General features: G+C 44.4%; 2 protein-coding genes across 2 annotated transcripts; both read right to left on the minus strand.

Annotated features, from left to right (window-relative positions):
- Positions 1-408: 408 nt before the first annotated feature.
- Positions 409-4,104, minus strand: abhd4 (abhydrolase domain containing 4, N-acyl phospholipase B). The gene is made up of 8 exons (XM_029643147.2): positions 3,918-4,104; positions 3,260-3,345; positions 3,036-3,140; positions 2,597-2,888; positions 2,174-2,361; positions 1,959-2,070; positions 1,557-1,743; positions 409-1,424 (listed from the first exon to the last, which is right to left on the minus strand). The coding sequence occupies exons 1-8, from the start codon at positions 3,959-3,961 to the stop codon at positions 1,335-1,337; spliced, it is 1,104 nt and encodes a 367-aa protein (XP_029499007.2). The 5' UTR covers positions 3,962-4,104; the 3' UTR covers positions 409-1,334.
- Positions 4,105-8,524: 4,420 nt separating this feature from the next.
- On the minus strand, positions 8,525-10,178 carry LOC115114691 (C-X-C chemokine receptor type 4-like). Its single transcript, XM_029643146.2, has 2 exons — positions 10,071-10,178; positions 8,525-9,890 (listed from the first exon to the last, which is right to left on the minus strand). Exons 1-2 carry the CDS (start codon positions 10,083-10,085, stop codon positions 8,784-8,786), a joined length of 1,122 nt encoding a protein of 373 aa, XP_029499006.1. The 5' UTR covers positions 10,086-10,178; the 3' UTR covers positions 8,525-8,783.
- Between the last annotated feature and the right edge of the window lie 14,359 nt (positions 10,179-24,537).

A 24,537-nucleotide genomic window follows, 5' to 3' on the forward strand; every position in this document is an offset into this window, starting at 1 on the left:
CATGCATCTAATTGAATGTCTACAGTACATTTATAAGTTGATATGATTGGGATCAGTGTGGCTCATTCTCACACCCCTTATTGGACTCTGCACTGCACCACTCCTTTTCCGTGCCAAAGAACTCAGTGGAAACACCCTAAACCTACTGCACAGGACAGTACCTTAGGTAGCAAAATGCTGACTTCTAGTGGTCATATGAATACATATTACCATGTATTTCAAGCTTACAGAGCAGTCATGGTAACAATATCCTTAGCTTAGCTTCTGGAGAGCACAAATCTACTAACTATATACTTCACCCTTTTTAAATAATCAAAATGAGGTGCATAGCAATTACCAAAAAATGGATAGTAATGGTTGAATACCCTCGACATGGAGAGACAGACGCCTGACAAATCAATGACGAGATCAAAGATAAGCATTATTTTAATCATATACATTTCTATTGAATCCATGTAGTAGTATAAAATACAGGTATTTTGATAGTGAAGATCAGAGGTCACAGAGAACATTACAATCACATATTTACTTTCCAACTCAGGCACATGATAAAAGCATGCTGCAGTGGCATTTACCATAATTACAGAAAGAAACATAACTATATACCCTGAACATTGAGTGTTCCACCCAAACTCTTATTGCATTGACTAATTCATACAAATAACAGAATTGTGAACTTCGCTTTAGTCAGAAGGCTGCAATATGAACTAAATGACCAAGGATAACTGTGTATAACATATAGCTAGATCCTAGAGGTTTCCCAGACTACATGGAAAAACTCCTTGCCATACTTATAGGAACAGTACTGATAAAATACAACTGAATAAGTGATTGAATAGTAAACACTCCATTGTCAAGGCCTTGTCTATCATCCCAACCTGGACAGGGGAACTTCAGTGCAGGGTCTGGTTTCCCTGACAGTCATTAGTCATTGGAGCAGAACCAGGAGTTCACCAGACCATGTAACCTGCCCAGGACTTTTCCTGGTCAGGTCACATGGTCAGTTCCTGGCCCTAAGCGTTCCAATTGGTCCTGCATGGCTCAGTTGTTAGAGTACGGTGCTTGTAATGGAAGGATTGTGGGTTTGACTCCTGGGCCACCCACATGTAAAATGTATGCACGGATGACTGTTAAGTCGCTTTGAATAAAAGTATCTGCTAAATGGCATACATCATAACCACTTAGCCAACTAGTGTCCACTGATCAGAACGTAGTGGAATAGGCCCATCTTATAAAAATCTCCCACCAACATTGGAGCCATTTCTGTGGCACTAACGAGGTACAGACCAAGACACACATTATGACATCTTGGTTTGTCAGTCATGTATGCTTTTTCAGTCTACATCGTTACATATGTTCTGGACCACTCTGTTGAACTCCATTGGTTGGTCAGCATATACATGGTGAGACGCATCTTCTATCATCTGAAGAGAGATGGAGACAGGAATGATCACATGGGTATCGTATTATGTCTTGTTGTATGATACAGATTTAGGGGATAAAATGTATGTCTAAGACCTCAAAACTTAAATGAAATAAATTCCCCCCTTCCTCACCACAGTGCGTGTGGCTGTCTGGACCCTAATCTGGGCCACCTTGTCCCCTGAGGCACTGTCCACCCAGGAGCGTGAACCGTATAGCATGGTAAGAGGCATGGAGGGGGGCAGCAGGTGAACCCGCTGTAGCATGGGCCTCTTGGCCCAGCCCAGGGACTCTGACATGGCCCTGAAGCCTACCTCCCCACTGGGTATAGAGGGAAGAGAAGGAGGACAAAGAGGGTTAAGAGTGACAGAGGGAAGAGGATAATGGAATAAAGGAAGTTGTTGTCATTCTGTGGCAAATTCAGGCTAGTAAAGCCAAGTAAAGGCCATGTCCCTATGGGATCAAGAGAATGTGAACGCAGTATGCAGTTTAATAGTGGTGATATGTAATGCAAGCCAAGGAGTGACTCTACGTACCTAGGGGTCTGAGCATTACAGTGGTAGATGTACTCAGTCATGGTATCATCATCAAACAAGTCCTCAAATTTCCTCTTGAAATCTGGACGCAATCTATTTACCAACCCTGGACCTGACAGAATGAAAGGAAAAGAGAAAAAGGGAACGATGGAGGTATTGATAAAATTGTGAAAGCTTTGAATAAGTAATCTGAATGTGAATAAAGTGTCTCTCACCCCATGGACCTGCTGCTCTGATGACAGCCAGAGGGTTGAACAGTGAGACGACTGAGGCCACAGCCTTGACCCAGCGTGGCAGGGGCGGCCTCTTCACAACCTCTGGCCCCTGGCCCGCCGGGGTCTCCACCCCTGGCTGTGGGTGTTCAGGGAAACCCCATGGGTCCACCAGGATCAGGTGACTCACCCTAAAGAAGGGGAGACACAATCTAAGTTATTATTCCATTACTATAATAAAATTGGTCATGGAGTTTTTCCTGACCAGGAATCATGGTACTAATGATTAATAATAAAGTGCAGTGTAGATCCATTTTTTAACTGTCACCATACATACGGAGACATCCTGTACGTCAATCAATAGCTTTAAGGCAATACCATCATAAATACTATGACATTATCATAAATAAAAACATGGCCTCTCACCTAGAAGGGTGCTGGATGGCGTAAGATGTTGCCAGGTATCCCCCCAGACTGTGTCCCAGTAAAATCATGTTCTCCAGGCCTACAGACTCCCTCCAACGCTCCATGGAGTTGACAAACTGCTCCTCGGCCAGGGCAGCATCTGTGGAGAAGAGGGGTCGGGAGCTCCGGCCAAACCCCAGGAGGTCGAAGGCGTAGACGGGCCGAGAGTGACTCAGAGCATCCAGGTTACGAATCCACAGACCCACTCCTCCGCCAAACCCATGGACCATCACCAGAGGAGTCTTCTTAGGGGCTATGGGAGGGAGGGAAGGCATAGAAAGAGAGACCGACAGAAAGGAAGAGTAAGAAGCAGACAGAGAGACAGACGAGAAGTTGATACCAAGACAAAAGCTAATTCATATGTCAAAAGCCTAAAGGGACAAGGAGACGGTGAGAATACCTTGCTCAAGAGGTTTGTGGGGGGTCTTGTTGGTCAACGTGAGGGTCCAGATCCTGTCCTGGTTGGGTAACGTGACAAACCTGGACCACACTTCATTCTGTATACCTGACACACACACACACACACACACACACACACGTGAAGTGTTACTATATAAACAAGAAGTCAACCATTTAGCTCCTCTGAAAATATATAAATCATTTTTGTTATTAACATGGTGTTACAGGAGAGGATCTTGGCCTCTGTGCTCTTCAGGAGGGACATGGAAGTCGGACGCCAGGAAGGCCACCAGCCCCACCCAGAGTATGGCCTGGAGGGAGAGAGATCATAGACATTGTGTTACTATAACCGTCAGGAACAGGAACACTGTACTATGACACTAACGACATGATCACTACAGTGCAGACCCAGAGTAGGGTAAAGGTCTAAGCGTCAGCCTATCAAACACACATGAAGCTAGTACTCCTTGAGACCTCAGACAGTTATACAACCAGTAGTTCTCACCACGTGACCTGACCAGGGAAAACTCCTGACCCTATAATTAAAAAACAGCTGACACAGGTGGGGGGCAGTAATTAAAGTAATGCAGGGGACATGATGAAAAGTGCTGTGTCACTCACTGTTACATGTTCCCCCCCACACAGCGTCGCTGCTGCACTGCTCTTCAATGAACACAGATCGAACATACGTTGCTGTTATGTAGCCTAGTCTCAATGTCATAGTTGGCCAGCCACCATCATCATCATCATAACAAAACGTGTTTTGACAGACATTATATAGCCAGACCATTTAAAAGGTGGTATAGCATCAACACATCAACAGATTATGAAAGCAGTAGGATATGTCTGGAAGGATAGTTAAACCACATGAGTTACAACTTACTCGGTCTCAGTTTCGTGTTGCATTGGCGCTACTGTGGGATCCATAGCATGACATATTCTGATAACGATACACAAGCTGTAGCAGTAGTCTAACAAACGTCAAAAATTAGTAGGGATTTCCTCTGTTTGAGATTGCGACTCGTGTACAGTGCCAAACATCCGTGTTCAATGTTTTGTAACACGAACATTCCTAAGTCAGCTGACCCAGAAGTGGGTGGGGTTTGGTCCACAGACGTTATGATTCGTTAAGCTGGCTGTCATTTTTCTGCTTTGTCCATTATGACCAGCTTCGTTGGCTTTCTTGCCAATCGTTGATATTCGTCGGCTAGTTATACAAGTTATACAAGTCTACAATATAATGAGGACAAACAGTTGATGTCGGAAGTTTACATGCACCTTAGCCAAATACATTTCATTTAATTTCATTAGTTTTTCACAGTAGCTGACATTTAATTCTAGTAAAGATTCCCTGTTTAAGGTCAGTTAGGATCACTACATTATTTTTAAGAATGTGAACGGTCAGAATAATAGTAGAGAATTATTTATTTCAGCTTTAATTTCTTTCATCACATTCCCAGTGGGTCAGAATTTTACATACACTCAATTAGTATTTGGTAGCATTGCCTTTAAATTGTTTAACTTGGGTCAAACGTTTCAGGTGGCTTTCCACAAGCTTCCCACAATAAGTTGGGTGAATTTTGGCCCATTCCTCCTGACAGAGCTGGTGTAACTGAGTCAGGTTTATAGGCCTCCTTGCTCGCACACGCTTTTTCAGTTCTGCCCACAAATTTTCTATGGGATTGAGGTTAGGGCTTTGTGATGGAAACTCCCATACCTAGACTTTGTTGTCCTTATTCCATTTTGCCACAACTTTGGAAGTATGCTTGGGGTCATTGTCGATTTGGAAGACCCATTTGTGACCAAGCTTTAACTTCCTGACTGATGTCTTGAGATGTTGCTTCAATATATCCACATAATTTTCCTGCCTCATGAAGCCATCTATTTTGTGAAGTGCACCAGTCCCTCCTGCAGCAAAGCACCCCCGCAACATGATGCTGCCACCCCCGTGCTTCACGGTTGGGATGGTGTTCTTCAGCTTGCAAGCCTCCCCCTTTTTCCTCTAAACATAACAATGGTCATTATGGCCAAACAGTTCTATTTTTGTTTCATCAGACCAAAAGACATTTCTCCAAAAAGTACGATCTTTGTCCCCATGTGCAGTTGCAATGTGCAGCAGTGGCTTCTTCCTTGCTGATCGGCCCTTCAGATTATGTTGATATAGGACTCGTTTTACTTGGATATAGATACTTTTGTACCTGTTTCCTCCAGCATCTTCACAAGGTACTTTGCTGTTGTTCTGGGATTGATTTGCACTTTTTGCACCAAAGTACATTCATCTCTAGGAGACAGAACACGTCTCCTTCCTGAGCGGTATGACGACTGCGTGGTCCCATGGTGTTTATACTTGCTTACTATTGTTTGTACAGATGAACGTGGTACCTTCAGGCGTTTGGAAATTGCTTCCAAGGATGAACCAGTCTTGCGGAGGTCTACAATGTTTTTTCTGTGGTCTTGGCTGATTTCTTTTGATTTTCCCATGATGTCAAGCAAAGAGGCACTGAGTTTGAAGGTAGGCCTTGAAATACATCCACAGGTACACCTCCAATTGTGTCCTATACGTGTGTATATGTGGCAGGGAAGTCAGGCGCAGGAGAATCGAACTTAGTAAAATGGAGTAGTTTAATAACTTAAAAACATAGCTCCAAAACCATGACAATAATCAAAACAAAGTGGGTACGAGGACCCGACACGCACTAATACAAACAACACGATAAATGAACAACAAACAATCTCTGACAAGGACATGAGGGGAAACAGAGGGTTAAATACACAACAGGTAATGAATGGGATTGGAATCAGGTGTGTAGGAAGACAAGACAAAACCAATGGAAAATTAAAAATGGATCAATGATGGCTAGAAGACCGGTGACGTCGACCGCCGAGCACCTCCCAAACAAGGAGAGGCATTGACTTCGGTAGAAGTCGTGACAAATTGACTCAAATGATGTCTATTAGCCTATCAGAAGCTTCTAAAGCCATGACATCCTTTTCTGGAATTTCCAAGCTGTTTAAAGGTACAGTCAACTTAGTGTATGTAAACTACTGACCCACTGGAATTGTGAAGTGAAATAATCATAGTCTGTAAACAATTGTTGTACAAATTACTTTTGTCGTGCACGAAGTAGATGTCTTAACCGACTTGCCAAAACTATAGTTTGTTAACATGAAATTTGTGGAGTGGTTGTAAAACGAGTTTTAATGACTCCAACATAAGTGTATGTAAACTTCCGACTTCAATTGTATTATATGAACACATTTTCATAACTGTTTAGGCCTTCCTTTGAGTCAATATTAGCATGGACATGACTTGTGTTGTCAAAAGAAGCATTATTTCATAGTGCAAAGTTAGTAGCATTTAGGCTCAGCCTAAAATAAGCCTAAATCTGCTACATATTGTGTGTCCACATGTGGATGTTATCTAATGGTCTTGCCAGAAGTTAATGCTTCCTGTCCATGTCAACAGCTTTGGCCTCTAACCCACACTTCAGCCCTCCAACATACATTTGAGTCATTTAACTAGGGTTAAGTAGGGTTAAGTGTGTTGCTCATGGGTACATGGACAGATTTTTCACCAAGTCGGCTCGGGGATTCGAACCAGCATGCACTAATGTTTATCTGTTGTTGTGACTCACTCACACCTGGTCCAAAGTCACATGTCTAAAATATCAGCTAGTTTCATTTTCAGTGTGTGTGTGTGGGGGGGGGGGGGGGGGGGGGGACTGTGACTGTGTAATAGTGAGGGGAGTATCCAGATGGTTATAACGTGATATGAGGCCCACCTTCCACCCATGGTCATCACACACACACACACACACACACACATCATCATCACACACACACACACACATCATCACACACGAACACACACAAATCTATTAGCCACTTACCTATGTCGGTGGGGGGTAAACAGCTCCAATAACAACACCTGAGAACTAGTTAATGTCTGCCCTCCTGCCCACACGCACACCAGGTTGTTTTAGGTGAGCTTGAATGGCCAACTGCACCATGGGAATTTACCCCATTACACATTCAAGAGCGTTAAGGTACACCTCCATCTCTCTTTTGCTCTCTCTCTGACACACACACGTACACACACGTGCACACACCATAACACCACTCAATGAGAGAAACTAGTGAAGACTAATATAATGTTTTTGCACATTTTATTACAAAAATGTTGAGCCATAAAAAAACCTACATAAATACCATAACAGCAGTGAATGGGGGCAAAGCAACAAATATTCCCCCCCAGAAAATATTTGCTCTTGTGCTCCTTCTGAACAACACCATTTTTTAAAACTTTGGCAAGTAATTCAGTTTACAAAACACAGTTCACTCTGTTTGGTACAGATTGTAGTTTTGGAAACAGAAAACTGTCTGGAGATCAAATGTTCATTGATGAGAAAATTTGCAGAATGTCGGCCAAAATCCATCTCGCTCCATCTTCTCCCACTGCCCGGCCATTGGGCTTCCTCTGATCACCATATTTGATAGTGAGTGGAAACGCCAAATGGATGCTTCACATTTATACATGCAGTGAAATATTCATCTCATTATTCTATCTGTGCTATTGGTACACTCGCAATGGCCGTGCCAGTCCACCCATTATGCCGGCATCCACTAGTTGGGTGGAAGGTGGGCCTCATATCATGTTATAATCATCATGATACTCCCCTCGCTATTACACAGTCCCCCCACACACACACTGAAAATGAAACTAGCTGATATTTTAGACATCTGACTTTGGACCAGGTGTGAGTGAGTCACAACAACAGCAAAACATTAGCGCGCTTGTGTGTGCACGTGCGTGCGTGTGCGTGTGAGAGTTTGTGAATGCTGATTTGAATCTCTGAGCCGACTTGGTGAAAATCTGTCCAACATACATGTTAGTCATTTAACAGACACTCTTATCCAGAGCGACTTACAGGAGAAATTAGGGATAAGTGCGTTGCTCAAGGGTACATGGACAGATTTTCAGCAAGTCGGCTCGGGGATTCAAATCAGCATTCACAAACTCTCATATTCATTTTCAGTGTGTGTGTGTGGGGGGGGACTGTGACTGTGTAATAGTGAGAGGAGTATCATGATGATTATAACATGATATGAGGCCCACCTTCCACCCATCGTCATCACACACACACACACACACACACACACACACACACACACACACACACACACACACACACACACACACACATCATCACACACGAACACACACAAATCTATTAGCCACTTACCTATGTCGGTGGGGGGTAAACAGCTCCAATAACAACACCTGAGAACCAGTTCATGTCTGCCCTCCTGCCCACACGCACAGCAGGTTGTTTTAGGTGAGCTTGAATGGCCAACTGCACCATGGGAATTTACCCCATTTCACATTCAAGAGCGTTAAGGTACACCTCCATCTCTCTTTTGCGCTCTCTCTGACACACACGTACACACACCATAACACCACTCAATGAGAGAAACTAGTGAAGACTAATATAATGTTTTTTACATTTTATTACAAACATGTTGAGCCATAAAAAAGCATACATAAATACCAAAACAACAGTGAATGGTGACAAAGCAAAAAATATTTACCTCAAAAATCTCAGGACATTAGAAAGAACGACTGACCAGCAGACTTCTCCTTACTCTCTCACTCTCTCTCTCTCTCACACACACACACACACACACACACACACACACACACACACACACACACACACACATAATATTAGGCTATAGTCTATTGTCTCTGTTAACTGGAGTGCAGACTAGATGACTCTGACTCTGTCGTTGTGGACGTCATGGCGCCTGTTCGTCTACGTGGGACAATCTTCAGGCTGGAGGTGCGTGTAAGTGTGAGGGCGCGGCGAGCAGAACTCTTGAACCCCACTCCAAGGAACGCATAGAGCAGCGGATTCAAGCAGCAGTGCGCGTACGCCATTGGTTCAGACACCGCTAACCACACCCCCAGGCCTGACTCCAGCGTACAGCCTCGAGGGATCAGCTCCAAGCGGAGGAGAGCATCCACGGCGATGCCAATGCAGTACGGCAGCCAGCAGAGGAAGAAACAGAGAACCAGAGCTACAGTGGTCCGCACCGCCCTCCTCTTCTGTCTCTGGCCCCCCAACGGCCCCCGGGTCAGCCTAGACACAATCACGCAGTAACACACCAGCAGCACCAGGCCCGGCACCACCAGCCCCACCAGCACAGTCTGCAGGTGGAACAGGGACACCCACAGTGGGGCGTTCTCCGGTGGGTAGAGCCTCGTGCACACCATCTCCCCCTCCCCTGCCTCCTGGGTCCGAGCGAACACCATATCAGGGATGGCCAGGAGCCCAGCAGGCAGCCAGGCGCCAGCGTACACCAGCCTGTGTGCCAGCAGCTGCCGGGTGTGTGTGGTGCTGGTTACCGTGGCTTTGACCACTGCAAGGTAGCGGTCCAGACTGATGAAGGCTAGGATCAGCACACTGCCATATAGGTTCACTGTGTAGATGACGTGCACGCCCACGCACATGACCGCTCCGACGCGCCAGTCCCCGAGCGCAGCATCTACAGCCCAGAAGGGCAGTGCCAGAACGAAGAGCAGGTCAGCAGCGGAGAGGTGCAGCCGGTAGCGGTCCGTTAGGCTTAGACGGGCCTTCCGCTGGCAGCCCAGTACGAACACCACCAGGCCGTTCCCAGTGATCCCCAGGGTGAAGATGAAGCCATACACCACCGGGAGGAAGATACGCTGCACACTTGGACTCAGCAGCTCACGGTCACACGGCTCCTCAAATCCAGTGCCGAAATCCCCCAAGCCAGAACCAAAACCGGAACTTGTGTCATTGTAGTCATTATCCGATTCTGATATCACAAAGTGCTTTAGAGAGAGGAAGAAAGAGAGGATAATTGAGTAAACTTGCAAATACATGTGCAAAACTCTAAGAACAGATTCTACAATCTGATAAGTGAATAACATGATAACTGAGATTAATGTTCCAGTAATATAAAGTCCCATAAAAGTTTGTTAACATGGTCTAAATACTGAATGAAACCGTACCTCATAATAGGACATGATGGAGTCAGCTTACTCTCTGTCTCCGTTCTTTACGGCCCTTTTCTCTTTGTCTTCTCAGAGTGGAGTATAGTTTTGTACCCGGTGAGGTTAAATAGCCGTGCCAACACCGCTCCCTCACTTGCTCCACCCTCAACCCACACGCACACACACATCTGTGTCCCGTGGAAACGCTTTTCCTGTTTTCGAGGTGTCAGCTGCTGAAAGTGGCTATATCACAGGATATTGAGTGTGTGTGTGTGTGTGTGTGTGTGTGTGTGTGTGTGTGTGTGTGTGTGTGTGTGTGTGTGTGTGTGTGTGTGTGTGTGTGTGTGTGTGTGTGTGTGTGTGTGTGTGTGTGTTTGTGTGTGCCTTTGTTTATTGTTTAGGCTCCTAACATAAAATCTGTGAGAATAATATTGTTGGCAATAGCATGATGATATAACACTGTTGTCTACTTGAGAGTCAACCAAAGTAAAGAGGAAATGTTTTAAACACATTCTCACTGTACAGATGTAGTGCGTGTGTATATGGGGGTACAGCTGCACTGTGTATGTGTGTGTGCGTGTTTGTGCGTGCATGTGTGTGTGTAAGAGAGATCAACAGAGAGAGAGAGAGAGAGAGAGAGAGAGAGAACGAGAGAACTGTTTTAGTGTTGCACCTCTGAGTCCCTTTTACACAGAGCTGAACAGTCCTGCATGAGTAGCCGGAGTTTCGGCTCTGTGAGAGAATTTTCACACTTGCGTCATCTGATATGATATGGTTATGATTGTGTGCAGTGGTGGTAAAAGTACCCAATTGTCCTACTTGACTAAAAATAAAGATACATTAATAGACAATGACTCAGTGAAAGTTACCCAGTAAAAGTCTAAAAACTTTTGATTTTAAATATACTTAAATATCAAAAGTAAATGTAATTGATAAAATGTACTGATGTATCAAAAGTAAAAGTAAAAGTATAAATAATTTCAAATTCCTTATATTAAGCAAACCAGACGGCACCATTTTCTAGTTTTAGAAATGTACGGATAGCCAGGGGCACACTCCAACACTCAGACATCATTTACAAACAAAGCATTTGTGTTTTGTGAGTCTGCCAGATCAGAGGCAGTAGGGATGACCAGGGATGTTCTTTTTATAAGTGCGTGAATTGGACCATTTCCCTGTCCTGCTAAGCATTCAAAATGTAACGAGTACTTTTAGGTGTCAGGGAAAATGTATGGAGTAAAAAGTACATTATTTTCTTTAGGAATGTATTAAAAAGTAAAAGTTTTCAAAAATAAAAATAGTAAAGTGAAGTACAGATACAAAAAAAATGACTTAAGTAGAACTTTACACCACTGATTGTGTGTGATATTATAGTCATGAATGTCATGCTTATCTCATCCCATTCTCTGTTCAGTTAAATACCTGCTGGTCTCCCACAGGTCCTTTCACCCTAAAGGAACACTGTGTCTTATTACCGTGTTGCCTCTCAGTGCGCCAGTCCATGCTCCACATGCTAAAGATTGGTGCGAGATCTGGAGGCGCAGGGTGCCTTTGCTGCATTCTGGGTGCTCAGTCTACCCACAGCAGGGGGCCGGATTATAATTCCAAATCATTTGTAGACTGCAAATTGACTGCAAGAATCCCAAACAGATGTAATGTTTGACTAAAACATAATGATTTCAAATCTTGCCTACATTTGTATACAATCACGTCTCTCTTTATAATGCGTGTGTCACGTTCTGACCTTTATTCCTTTGTTTTGTCTTTATTTAGTATGGTCAGGGCGTGAGTTGGGGTGGGCAGTCTACGTTAGTTTTTCTATATTTTTTATTTCTGTGTTTGGCCTGATATGGTTCTCAATCAGAGGCAGCTGTCTATCATTGTCCCTGATTGAGAACCATATTTAGGTAGCCTGTTTTCCTTTGTGTTTTGGGGGTGGTTATTTTCAGTCTTTGTGTGTCTGCACCAGATAGAACTGTTTCGGTTTTTTATTAAAAAGATGAACACTAACCACGCTGCACTTTGGTCCTCTCCTTCTTCCACCCAAGACAGCCGTTAAAGAACCACCCACCAAAAAAGGACCAAGCAGCGTGGTAACAGGCAGCAGGAGCAGCGCTATAAGGAGGAATGGACATGGAAGGACATTCTGGACGGCAAGGGTTGCTATACATGGGAGGAGATCCTGGCTGGAAGGGATCGTCTCCCATGGGAACAGGTGGAGGCAGCCAGGAGGGCAGAGGCAGCAGCTAAAGGGAGCCAGCGCTTTGAGGAACACGGCTGGCAAGGAAGCCCGAGAGGCAGCCCCAAAAATGTATTGGTGGAGGCACACGGGGAGCATGGTGAGTTCAGGTAGGAGACCTGCGCCAACTTCCCGTGCTTACCGGAGAGTGAGAGGGAGAGGGGCACCGTGTTATACCAGCTCCTCGTATCGGCCGGGCTAGACTGGGCATTGAGCCAGGTGCCATGAAGCAGGCTCTACGCATCTGGTCTCCAGTGCGTCTCCTCTGGCCGGTGTACATTTACATTTACATTTAAGTCATTTAGCAGACGCTCTTATCCAGAGCGACTTACAAATTGGTGCATTCACCTTATGACATCCAGTGGAACAGTAGTGCATCTAAATCTTTTAAGGGGGGGGGGGGGTGAGAGGGATTACTTTATCCTATCCTAGGTATTCCTTAAAGAGGTGGGGTTTCAGGTGTCTCCGGAAGGTGGTGATTGACTCCGCTGTCCTGGCGTCGTGAGGGAGTTTGTTCCACCATTGGGGGGCCAGAGCAGCGAACAGTTTTGACTGGGCTGAGCGGGAACTGTACTTCCTCAGTGGTAGGGAGGCGAGCAGGCCAGAGGTGGATGATGGTGTACATGGCACCAGCCTTACGCATGGTGTCCCCGGTTCGCCAGCACAGCCCAGTGCGGGCTATTCCACCTCGCCGCACTGGCCTGGCTACGGGGAGCATTCAACCGGGTAAGGTTGGGCAGGCTCGGTGCTCAAGAGCTCCAGTACGCCTGCACGGTCCGGTCTAACTGGTGCCACCTCCAAGCACCAGCCCTCCGGTGGCAGACCCCCGCACCAGGCTGTCTCTCCGTCTTCTCCCTACAGGTGCTCCCGCCTGTCCAGCGCTGCCAGAGCCTTCCTCCTGCCCAGCGCTGTCAGAGCCGCCAGTCTGTCCTGAGCCGCCAGAGCTGCCAGTCTGTCCTGAGCCGCCAGAGCCTCCCGTCTGTCCTGAGCCGCCAGAGCCTTCCGTCTGTCCTGAGCTGCCAGAGCCTCCCGTCTGTCCTGAGCAGCCAGAGCCTCCCGTCTGTCCTGAGCCACCAGAGCCTACCCCGCGGCGCTGGGCCAATTCTTTCGCCACTCTATGGGACTCCATAGATACAGCCTGGAATTGAACCAGGGTCTGTAGTGACACCTCTAGCACTAAGATGCAGTGCCTTAGACCGCTGCACTACTCAGGAGCCCGAGTTAACATGGTCTTCTTCTAATATTGATTAAATACATTTTTTTCCTCATCAATCAACACACAATGCCCCATAATGACGAAGCTAAAACAGGTTTTTAGAAAAAAATTCAAATGTATTAAAAATAAAACAGAAATACCTTATTTACATAAGTATTCAGACCCGTTGCTATGAGACTCGAAATTGAGCTTAGGTCCTGTTTCCATTGATCATCCTTGAGATGTTTCTAAAACTTGATTGGAGTCCATCAGTGGTAAATTCAATTGATTGAACATGATCTGGAAAGGCACACACCTGTCAATACAAGGTGACAGTGCATGTCAGAGCAAAAACCAAGCCATGAGGTCGAAGCAATTGTCCGTAGAGACACAATCCTGTCTCGGGAAGACTACCAATTTTTTTTTGCAGCATTGAAGGTCCGCAAGAACACAGTGGCCTCCATCATTCTTAAATGGAAGAGGTTCAGAACCACCAAGACTCTTCCTAGAGCTGAGCAATCGGGGGTGAAGGGCCTTAGTCAGGGAGGTGACCAAGAACCCAATGGTCACTGTAACAGAGCTCCAGAGTTCCTCTGTGGAGATGGGAGAATCTTCTAAAGCGGCCAGATGGAAGCCTCAGTAAAAGGCACATCACAGCCAGCTTGGAGTTTGACAAAAAGCACCTAAAGACTCTCAGACCATAAGAAAAAAGATTCTCTGGTCTGATGAAACCAAGATTGAAATCTTTGACCTGAATACCAAGTGTCACGTCTAGAGGAAACCTAGCACCATTCCTATGGTGAAGCGTGGTGGTGGCAGCATCATGCTGTGCGGATGTTTTTCAGCGGCAGAGACTGGTCGACTAGTCAGGATTGAGGGAAAGATGAACGGAGCAAAGTACAGAGAGATCCTTGATGAAAACATGCTCCAGAGCGCTCAGGATCTCAGACTGGGGCGAAGGTTCACCTTCCAACAGGAAAACGATCCTAAGCGCACAGCCAAGACAATGAAGGAATGGCTTTGGGACAAGTCTCTGAATGTCCTTGAGTGGCCCAGCCAGAGCACGGACTTGAACCCGATCGAACACCTCCGGAGAGACCTGAGAATAACTGTGCAGCGACGCTCTCCATCCAACCGGACAGAGCTTGAGAGTATCTGCAGAGAAGAATGTGAGAATCTCCTCAAATACAGGTGTGCCAAGCTTGTAGCTTCATACCCAAGAAGACACAAGGCTGTAATCTCTGTCAAAGGAGCTTCAACAAAGTACTGAGTAAAGGGTCTGAATTCTTACAGTTGAAGTCGGAAGTTTACATACACTTAGGTTGGAGTCATTAAAACACTTAGGTTGGAGTCAACAATTCCACAAATTTCTTGTTAACAAACTATAGTTTTTGCAAGTCGGTTAGGACATCTACTTTGTGCATGACACAAGTCATTTTTCCAACAATTGTTTACAGACAGATTATTTCACTTATAATTCACAGAATCACAATTCCAGTGTGTCAGAAGTTTACATACACTAAGTTTACTGTGCCTTTAAACAGCTTGGAAAATTCCAGAAAATTATGTCATGGCTTTAGAAGCTTCTGATGGGCTAATTGACATCATTTGAGTCAATTGGAGGTGTACATGTGGATGTATTTCAAGGCCTACCTTCAAACTCAGTGCCTCTTTGCTTGACATCATGGGAAATTCAAAGAAATCAGCAAAGACCTCAGAAAAAAAATTGTAGACCTCCACAAGTCTGGTTCATCCTTGGGAGCAATTTCCAAACGCCTGACGGTACCATGTTCTTCTGTACAAACAATAGTACGCAAGCATAAACACCATGTCCGTCATACCGCTCAGGAAGGAGACCCGTTCTGTCTCCTAGAGATGAACGTACTTTGGTGCGAAAAGTGCAAATCAATCCCAGAACAACAGCAAAGGACCTTGTGAAGATGCTGGAGGAAACAGGTACAAAAGTATCTATATCAAAAGTAAAACAAGTCCTATATCGACATAACCCGAATGGTTGGTCAACAAGGAAGAAGCCACTGCTCCAAAACCACAATAACAAAAGCCAGACTATGGTTTGTAACTGCACATGGGGACAAAGATTGTACTTTTTGGAGAAATATCCTCTGGTCTGGTGAAACAAAAATAGAACTGCTTGGCCATAATGACCATAGTTCTGTTTGGAGGAAAAAGGGCAAGGCTTGCAAGCCGAAGAACACCATCCCAACCGTGAAGCATGGGGGTGGCATCATCATGTTGTGGGGGTGTTTTGCTGCAGGAGAGACTGGTGCACTTCACAAAATAGATGGCTTCATGAGGACGGAAAATTATGTGGATATATTGAAGCAACATCTCAAGACATCAGTCAGGAACAATGAGTCCAAGCATACTTCCAAAGTTGTGGAAAAATGGTCTACAAAACCTGACTCAGTTACACCAGCTCTGTCAGGAGGAATGGGCTAAAATTCACCCAACTTATTGTGGAAAGCTTTTGGACGGCTACCTGAAACGTTTGACCCAAGTTAAATAATTTAACGGCAATGCTACCAAATACTAATTGAGTGTATGTAAACTTCTGACCCACTGGGAATGTGATGAAAGAAATTAAAGCTGAAATAAATAATTCTCTCTACCATTATTCTGACATTTCACATTCTTAAAATAAAGTGATGATCCTAACTGACCTAAGGCAGGGAATTTTTACTAGGATTAAATGTCAGGAATTGTGAAAAACTGAGTTGAAATGTATTTGGCTATGGTGTATGTAAACTTCCGACTTCAACTGTATGTAAATGTGATATTTCAGTTTATTAATTTTTTTAAATTTTCTAAAACTTCTAAAAACCTGTTTTTGCTTTGCCATCATGGGGTATTGTGTGTAGATTGATGAGTAAAAAAACAATTTAATCCATTTTAGAACAAGGCTGTAACGTAACAAAATGTGGAAAAAGTCAAGGGGTCTGAATACTTTCAGAATGCACTGTATCTACTGTATCTACTGTATATAATTTATATATTTTTGCACAGAAAACTTTGGGGGATGGACAAATCCCTCTCCCTTTCATCACCCATACTGACTCTCCCTCTCCTCTCCTCAGAGGCCTAATTAAAGACTTTCTGTACTTATCTTCCCACTTTGCAGCTACTCTCCTTTCTCATGTACAGTGGCTTGTGAAAGTATTAACCCCCCCTTGGCGTTTTTCCTATTTTGTTGCCTTACAACCTGGAATAAAAATAGATTTTTGGGGGGGTTTGTATCATTTGATTTACACAACATGCCTACCACTTTGAAGATTCAAAATAATATTTTTTTGTGAAACAAACAAGAAATAAGACAAAAAAACAGAAAACTTGAGCGTGCATAACTATTCATCCCCCCAAAAGTCAATACTTTGTAGAGCCACCTTTTGCAGCAATTACAGCTGAAAGTCTCTTGGGATATGTCTATATAAGCTTGGCACATCTAGCCACTGGAATTTTTCCCATTCTTCAAGGCAAAACTGCTCCAGCTCCTTCAATTTGGATTGGTTCCGCTGGTGTCACGACGTCCGCCGAAGTCGGTCCCTCTCCTTGTTCGGGCGGAGTTTGGCGGTCGACGTCACTGGCCTTCTAGCCAATGCCGATCCACTTTTCATTTTCCATTTGTTTTGTCTTTGTTTTACACACCTGGTTTCAATCCCCCAATTACTTTTTTCATTATTTAACCCTCTGTTCCTCCATGGGTTCTTGTGAGTGATTGTTTGTATGTAGGAAGGTCCGTTAATGTGGGCTCTGTTTTTGTATTGCATTTAATTATGTTGAGTAAAATCAGTTTATTTACTCATATCTGCTGTCCTGCACCTGACTCCTATACACCAGCTACACACAGACTTCCTTACAGCTGGTACACAGCAATCTTTAAGTCATACCACAGATTCTCAATTGGATTCAGGTCTGGGCTTTGACTCGGCCATTCCAAGGCATTTAAATGTTTCCCCTTAAACCACTTGAGTGTTGCTTTAGCAGTATACTTAGGGTCATTGTCCTGCTGGAAGGTGAACCTCCGTCCCAGCCTCAAATCTCTGGAAGACAAACAGGTTTCCCTCAAGAATTTCCCTGTATTTAGCACCATCCATCATTCATTCAATTCTGACCAGGTTCCCAGTCCCTGCTGATGAAAAACATCCCCACAGCATGATGCTGCCACCACCATGGGGATAGTGTTCTATGGGTGATGGGAGGTTTTGGGTTTGCGCCAGACACAGCATTTTCCTTGATGGCCAAAAATATCAATTTTAGTCTCATCTGACCAGAGTAGCTTATTCCCCAAGTTTGGGGAGTCTCCCACATGCCTTTTGGGAAACACCATACATGTTTGCTTCTTTTTTTCTTTAAGCAATGGCTTTTTTCTGGCCACTCTTCCGTAAATCTCACCTCTGTGGAATGTACGGCTTAAAGTGGTCCTATGGACAGATACTCCAATCTCGGAAGCTCCTTCAGGGTTATCTTTGGTCTCTTTGTTCCCTCACTGATTCATACCCTCCTTGCCTCGTCCGTGAGGCTTGGCAGGTTTGTTGTGGTGCCATATTCTTTCCATGTTTTAATAATGGATATAATGGTGCTCCGTGGGATGTTCAAAGTTTCTGATATTTTTTTATAATCCAACCCTGATCTGTACTTCTCCACAACTTTGTTCCTTTCAGAACAGGTGTATACATACTGAGATCATGTGACAGATCATGTGACAAATAGATTGCACACAGGTGGACTTTATTTAACTAATTATGTGACTTCTGAAGGTAATTGATGGCACCAGATCTTATTTAGGGGCTTCATAGCGAAGGGGGTGAATACATATGCATGCAGCACCTTTCTGTTTTTTAATTTGAAAGTTATTTTTTAATTTCACTTCACCAATTTGGACTAGTTTGTGTGTGTCCGTTACATGAAATCCAAATAAAAATCTATTTAAATTACAGGTTGCAATGCAACAAAATAGGAAAAACGCCAAGCAGGTGAATACTTTTGCAAGACACTGTAGACTCCAAAAGATTGAAGTGAAATATTGTATTTTGATAACAATTGCAGTTGGTGGCGTTTAAGATGAGGGAGGACAATTTTTGTTGTTGTTGAGCATGGCCTTATTTCTATTACAGTATATTGGATGACTGTCATTCATATTCCATTCACCCAGTTCAATGTAACATTGATAGGTTAAGGCTATTACATGATACATTCATCTTTCCTATACCCATTATGAGTTTGCTACAACCTAGCCTATGAATTAAAGTTTACAATGTAGTTGCACAGGTTTTTTGTATTGTTGGTGACAGACAGTGACACATTCAATACCACCTTGAACACTCTTAACTGCATCTAGCTGATCTAGGGTGTAATCATTAGTCCAACAATTGCAAACAAGAGTTTCTATTGGACAAATTCAGGTATATTTATCCTCGTTTCGTTCCGTTTGCTTCTGTTTAAGAAACTTTTTCAACAGAATCGGCGCAACGAATACACCCCTGATCACACGCTAACACAGTTCACTTTCATAGCAGCCACACACAAATAGCATGATCAATTTGCTCGTTTCCATTATTTTTCTAAAACTATGCGCTCTCCTCCTCTCACCTTTTCCCTTTGCTTGTGGACTTCAGTGCACAACACATCAGCTGTCTGTGACCTGGCAAAAAAAACTTCCCAAACCAAACCTTCATATCATAACCGCTAACCGCTACACACAGCTTATATCGTTGTCACCATATTAGCTAGCTAACATCATAGTCAACATAGCAAATAGAACTAACGCATTAGTAAACCCGCTACAATGATGCAGTACAGCGTACAATCAGCTAATGGGTTAGGAGTTATATCGGCAGGCCCTGGTGTCAAAAAAATTAAAAAGACAAAAGCCTACCTTGACTTGGAAGAATTCAAGTTTTGGATAGCCATATCCAGCTAGCTAACATTGCATCCCTCTCTGTTTGAGCCGGGTGTTTAGTAGGCTAAACTAGCTAGCTGCATTGGCTAGGTAAGTAAGTGAAAGTTAAAAAAAATACTACGAAATATAACTCTCTCTTTCTCTCTCTCTCTCTCTCTCTCTCGCTCTTGCTTCTCCTTCATTTTTGAAGAAATGTGTTTGTTCACAACTTTTCAACTATTGTCTTTCTCTCTCTTTGAGTCAAGTACTCACCACATTTTATGGACTGCAGTGCTAGCTAGCTGTAGATTTTGCTTCCAGTACCAGATTCATTGGGTGGGCAAAATGTCAGTTAATGTTGCAAGAGCTCTAATAGGTATGAGGATGTCCTCTGGGAGTTGTCATAATTACTTTGACTATGGAAGGGGGTGAGAACCATGAGCCTCCTATGTTTTGTGTTGAAGTTAATGTAACCAGAGGAGGAAGAAAATTACACAACATGTACAAAAGTATGTCGAAAAACTGCTCGCTGAACATCTCATTCCGAAATCATGGGCGTTAATATGGAGTTGGTACCCCCTTTGCTGCTATAACAGCCTCCACTATTTTGTGAAAGCTTTCCACTAGATGTTTAAACATTGCTGCGGGGACTTGTTTGAAAGATGGCGCAGGAGGGGATGGTGCTATTTTGTTTGTTTTTTCACAATGTTTTTAACTTACTTTGTACATAATGTTGCTGCTACCATCTCTTATGACTGAAAAGATCTTCTGGACATCAGAACAGAGATTACTCACCTTGAACTGGACGAATAATTCTTTAATGAGTCGGCCGAGAGGGATTTACTCAAGACACCTGAACAGGCCCTCAACCTCGTCATTCGCAGGAGAAAGAGACGGAGGTGTCGCAGAAGGTGATCTTGTGAGGATCTGGCGACAAGTGGCTAATCTTCCTTTGCCATCGTAACTATTGGCCAATGTACAATCGCTTGATAATAAAGTGGATGAACTACAAGCACATATATCCTACCAAAGGGACATTAAAAACAGTTCAATCTTATGTTTCACCGAGACATGGCTGAACGACGACATGAATAACATACAGCTGGCGGGTTATACTCTGTATCGGCAGGATAGAACAGCAGCCTCTGGTAAGACAAGGGGTGGCAGGTCTATCTATATTTGTAAAAACAACAGCTGGTTAACAATATCTAAGGAAGTCTCAACGTTTTGCTAGCCTGAGATAGAGTATCTCATGACAAGCTGTAGACCACACTATCTACCGAGAGAGTTTTCATCAATATTCTTCGTAGCTGTCTATTTACCACAGTAGCGTGCCGTGGTTCTGGGGCCTGGGCCTTCAGTGAAGTCCTACACAGTCCCACCCGAATTAATCCACCTCTTATTACCATCATTATGATGCCATGGCTCTAGACACTATACATTTAGACAGAAACGCAGTATAACCAGGCGTTGCGTCACCTTGAAATTGACATTTTTATTCAGAGAATTGCAGGGGAAGAGTACAATACCTTTTCATTGTGCAGCTTCGTTGCCCTGCGCGCTTGTTCGTTGAGCTGTAGATCCACTCGGGTGTCCCCAAAAGTTTTCAAAAGCACCATTGCTTGTAAGTGCCCAGCCGTACTTTGGTGTCTCGTTGCTGCCTTGGTTAGACAACTCAGGTTTGCAAAGCCAATGTGGCTCCAAACACCAAATCCATCACTTGCAAATAATAGGCATTCCCAGCAGTACAGTTTGCAGTGCTTCTCGGAGCCTGTGAGTCATTGATAGCGCCCATAGTTGAAAGTGGCGAACGAACCCCTTTCCCGCCTGTGACAGGCTTTGTAGCGTCGGCGTCTACCTCTCCTGACAATGTCTAACTTTTCTTGAAAAGTTTGTCTTGAGAATGGCGTTATAATTATATCCTCGACCAAATCGATATCTTCTCCTTCCGCCATTGTGGGTTGAAAAAACAGCTTAGTAGTACGCGAATTAATTTGTTGATCAATTTCAGTTTCCTAGTTCTGAGACCTGCCCATATAGGACCTGCCTCTCAATATTGGTAATCCAATCAAAAGACGTGCACACACTACGCCTGCTAGCTGGCTCCTGTGTAACACTGGAGCCAGCCAGCAGGCGTAATAGCCAACTCTAAAGCTGATTGGTTGACACTAAATTTTAATTTCCATTCACTTTAAGCTACAAGCGCCCGCACTGTTGATTCTGAAGGCCCGAGGGCAGATTTTGGACCCCTGGCAACACATGATGGCTGAATATGATTGGATAAAAGATCTAACATAAAGACCAGCCCTCCAAATCTCAACCTGGGGCTGGAAGCAGTGCAACCAAGAGGAACGCTATGAAATGAAGAGTGTAACTCTTACTCTGGGGAATAATTTAATACATATTTGTGGGAAAATATATTTTAAAATGTTTTATATTCTGATGATGTTTAGGCCAGCAGAGAAGGCCTTGCTGGCCCTGACGGCCCACCACTGATTTACCACCATAAACCGATGCTGGCACTAAGACTGCACTCAATGAGCTGTATACGACCATAAGCAAAAAGGAAAATGCTAATCCAGAGTCGGCACTCCTAGTGGCCGGGGATTTTAAAGCAGGGTAATTTAAATCCGTTTAACCTCATTTCTACGAGCACGTTAAATGTGCAACCAGAGGGGAAAAAAACTCTAGACCACCTTTACTCTACACACAGAGACGCGTGCAATGCTCTCCCTGATTCCTGCTCACAAGCAAAAATTACAGAAGGAAGCACCAATGACTCTGTCTATAAAAAAGTGGTCAGATGAAGCAGCTAAGCTAGAGGACTGTTTTGCTAGCACAAACTGGAATATGTTTCAGGATTCTTCCGATGGCATTGAGGAGTGTAATATTTGTGTTGTGGAGAAATGACCAGGCAGGAGACAGGAGTACAGTTAGTTAGCACCCCAGTGCGCATGTGCATTTCCTATTAGGTGTAGTAACGTAACACTGCCGCAATGCATTACTGCTTAGTAACAGCACAGTAACTAATATAAACATATGTAGATCCCAGATACTACACTCCTCTCCCATAGTGTTTAACTCCCAGAGAACACGGTAAATATGTTAGGTAACTACTAATGCAATATCTGAACAATGCATTCTTAAACATTTTTCAACTACTGGGTTGAAGCAGACTTTTCAGAGCCCAGCACAAATCCAGGGGATTATTCTGCCCCGAAGATGGAGTTTGTGTCCTAATAACTAACCCAGGTAATGTCCTTTTTCTTTCCTTTTATCTAGGACATATTAAAGTGTTTGTTTGTTTTACTGTCTGTTACCTCCTTAACCAGCTCAACTCACAGGTCAAGCTTTTGAGGTGCCCTTCGCTGTCGAATAGGATATCTCCGCTCCTCCTGGGCTTCCTGTGGTGGGCCAGGTTCGGGTGGAAGGTCAGGCTCTGTCTCTCCCTTACGTCTAAAGTCAGGAGAATAGTCCTGGGGATCGTTATTGTTCTTGTTCTCTCGGCATGTCTCTGCTGGTGCGTTGGACCGTAGCAGATGATCCACATGAACGTTGACCTGGCGATGACCGATTTGGACTTGGTAAGTCAAAGGTCCTCTGCGTTGCAAGATCACACCTGAGTTCCACAGGCGCTTGGGGTGTCTGAAATCACGTACCATCACCCTCTCTTCCTCTTTGAATTCTCTGACAGTCTTTGAGTGTGTGTCATGAGCTTTCTTCTGCTGTAGCTGGTGCTTTGCCACAGTGCTTGACAAGTCTGGTTTCAACAATGTCAGGCGGATACGTGGTTGGCGTTTCAGAAACAGTTCAGATGGTGCACATTCCGTTACTGTGTGTGGGGTGTTACGGTAAGTAAACAGGATCCGCGGAATCCTTTGGTGGATGGGCACAGACTGAACCTCGAGTCTAGTCCAGGCCTTCTTAAAGGTTTGCACGGCTCTCTCCGCTGCTCCGTTTGATGCCCGATGGTAAGGTGGTGACAGGATGTGCCTTACTCCGTTGTTCTTGAGAAACATTTCAAAATTGTTTGACGTGAGCGGAGGGCCATTGTCCGATACGAGCTCCTTGACTAGTCCAAAGAATGCAAACAGGTGTCTGAGAAGATTGATGGTCTTCTCAGCTGTGGTCAGTTGAGTAGGGAACACTTCCATCCACTTGGAATGGACATCGACGACAACAAGGAAATGTTGCTTGTCAATTTCGGCGTAATCCACGTGGATGCGTTCCCAAGGTGTAGCAGCCCACGACCATGGATGAAGAGGTGCAGCAGCAGGCTTGTTGCGAACAGCTTCACAAGGTGAGCAGTGGCCTACATGCTGTTGAATGTCCTGATCCAGTCCAGGCCACCACAGATAACTGCGAGCGAGTGCTTTCATTCGAGTGATCCCTGGATGTCCCTCATGCAGGTCAGATAGCAGTCTCCTCTGGAATTTGTGAGGTACCACTGCCCTTGATCCCCACAGAACACACCCTTGATCAGTGGACAACTGGTCTTTCTTGTCGATGAATGGACGAAGGTTATCGTCATTTACGAAGGTTGGCCAACCGCCTAATGTTAAGTCCAAGACTTTGGAAAGCACTGGGTCTTTCCTTGTTTCCTCTGCTATGTCAGAAGCAGATATGGGCAGTTCATCAATGAGAGAGATCTGGAAGACTGCTCTATCATCTTCACTGTCGGAGTCACTATTGCACGGTAGTCTCGATAGTGCATCGGCATTTGCGTGATCACTGGATCGTCTGTACTCAATCCCGTAGTCGTAGGCTAACAATATCAGAGCCCAACGTTGCATTCGAAGTGCAGCAAGGGTTGGTATAGCTGATTTTGGTCCAAGGATGGCCAACAGAGGCTTGTGATCTGTCAGCAGTTGGAACTTCCTTCCGTAGAGGTATTTGTGAAACTTCTTCACTCCGAATATTATGCTCAGGGCTTCCTTCTCAATTTGAGCATAATTTTTCTCACTTGGTGACAGAGTCCGTGATGCAAATGCAATAGGGTGTTCTTCACCTGACGGTAGAACATGTGAGATGACGGCTCCTACTCCGTATGGAGATGCATCACACGCGAGTCTCAGCTTCATCTCTGTGTTATAGTGGGCAAGCCACTTGCTCTTTAGCAGACGCTGTTTGCAAGTCTTGAATGCTTCTTCGCATT

This window comes from Oncorhynchus nerka, linkage group LG9b, assembly GCF_034236695.1.
Source record: "Oncorhynchus nerka isolate Pitt River linkage group LG9b, Oner_Uvic_2.0, whole genome shotgun sequence".
NCBI lineage: Eukaryota > Metazoa > Chordata > Actinopteri > Salmoniformes > Salmonidae > Oncorhynchus > Oncorhynchus nerka.

What these genes read in the sequence shown, in the direction of transcription:
- abhd4 (XM_029643147.2), bottom strand. Translation starts at nt 3,961, where the DNA reads ATGGATCCCACAGTAGCGCCAATGCAACACGAAACTGAGACCGA. An exon ending in CAACACGAAACTGAGACCGA is followed by an intron (nt 3,346 to 3,917) that starts GTAAGTTGTAAC and finishes CTCTCCCTCCAG; the next exon opens with GCCATACTCTGGGTGGGGCT. An exon ending in CAGAGCAGCAGGTCCATGGG is followed by an intron (nt 2,071 to 2,173) that starts GTGAGAGACACT and finishes TCATTCTGTCAG; the next exon opens with GTCCAGGGTTGGTAAATAGA.